Here is a 1400-nt window from a genome sequence, read left to right as displayed (position 1 = left end):
CGGCAGCGGGTGCTCGTGCATGCTGGGCAGGGTCTGGAGCCCCTCCAAGGACAGGCGCGTGGGCCGCACGGCGCGGCAGCGCTGGCCCAGGAAGCCCTCCGGGCGGCCCCCCGCGCCGCCACCCGGCCTGCCGGGCGAAGGCACGACGGAGGGAGGAGGCTGCGTGTGGGCGGTGGGCGGCTCCAGCCTCTCCTCCTCCAGGATGCGCCCCACGGGGGAGCTCATGAGCACGTACTGGTCGCCGTCGGCAGCACAGGTGTAGGGAGCCTTGTAGGAGCGCGGCAAGGAGCTGCAGCAGTAGCCGGGCACGCCCCGCAGCGTCTCCCCGCCGTGCAAGGCGGCTGTGAAGAAGTCGGGAGGGGTCCCTGAGGGGCCCGCGTCGCTGGGGGACATGTTGAGGTAGTCCCCGTTGGGCAACAGCTTGCTGTCGGCGGCCTCCATGGACAGCTTGGAGCCACACCACATGCGCATGTACCCGCTGTCCTCGGGGGAGCTCTCGGCTGGGGAGCCCGTCTTGTAGGAGCCCCCGCCGGCCGGGAAGGCCCTGCTGGCCGCGGGGGGCACGGCCGCTCCCGTGGGTGGCAAGGCCGCGGTGGCCGCCCGGGGCTGCAAGATCTGCTTCGGGGCAGACACGCTGGTGGGGCTCATGGGCATGTAGTCGTCGCTCTTACAGCTGCCGCTGCCGCTGCCACCACCCATGAGGGCCGCGCCGGGGGTCATGGGCATGTAACCGTCGTCTGCACCCAAGTTACTGCTGCAGCTCCGGTGGGACCCGATCTCGATGTCACCGTAGTCCTCGGGGTACGGGTGGTAGGCCACTTTGGGAGACGAGGCGGGGCAGGACGGGCAGAGGCGGCCCGAGCTGCCGGAGAAGGCGACCCGCATCAGGGTGTACTCGTCCAGGGACGCAGAGGAAGGCTGCGGCGCCGGCCGCTGCCGGGCGGGGGTGGTCAGCGAGTAAGTCCTCTTCCGCAGCCCTCGGTCCAGGTCCTGGGCCCCGTCCCCCGACACTCTGCGGTAGGGGCGGCCGCAGTGGCTCAGGGGCCTGTCCATGGCCATGTGCCCGCAGAGCTCGCTCCCACTGCCGTCCCTGGCCGGGGGCGTCTCGGCGATGGACTCGGGTGTGTTGCTCCTGTGGCTGCAGAACGTTCTCAGGTCCCCGGGGCTGGAGCCGTACTCGTCCAGAGACATGAAGCCGGGGTCGCTGGGGGAGCCCGAGGCCGAGGCGCTGCCGCTGGAGGGCCGCTGGCTCGCGGGCTGGTGCAGGGGGTGCTGCAGGTGCGGGTGCGCGCCCGGGGGCAGCGGGTAGGAGCCGGAGCCGTGCCCGCTGCTGGACGACAGGCTGCTGGGGCTGGTGGCTGCCGGGGGCGAGTGCGCCACGGGCATGGACATGGAGCGGC

General features: G+C 72.4%; 1 protein-coding gene across 1 annotated transcript in view; it reads right to left on the bottom strand.

Annotated features, from left to right (window-relative positions):
- IRS2 (insulin receptor substrate 2) overlaps window positions 1-1394 on the bottom strand; it is a 26522-nt gene extending 25128 nt beyond the window's left edge. The window contains exon 1 of the mRNA XM_029936443.1: window positions 32-1394. Coding sequence (XP_029792303.1) covers window positions 32-1392 — 1361 coding nt within the window. The 5' untranslated portion in view covers window positions 1393-1394. The remainder of the gene's footprint in view (window positions 1-31) is intronic.
- Window positions 1395-1400: the final 6 nt, after the last annotated feature.

The sequence above is a fragment of the Suricata suricatta genome, chromosome 4 (assembly GCF_006229205.1).
Source record: "Suricata suricatta isolate VVHF042 chromosome 4, meerkat_22Aug2017_6uvM2_HiC, whole genome shotgun sequence".
Taxonomy (NCBI): domain Eukaryota; kingdom Metazoa; phylum Chordata; class Mammalia; order Carnivora; family Herpestidae; genus Suricata; species Suricata suricatta.
Note: the sequence above shows the minus strand (reverse complement) of the source record. Positions and strands in the feature narration are given on the sequence as shown.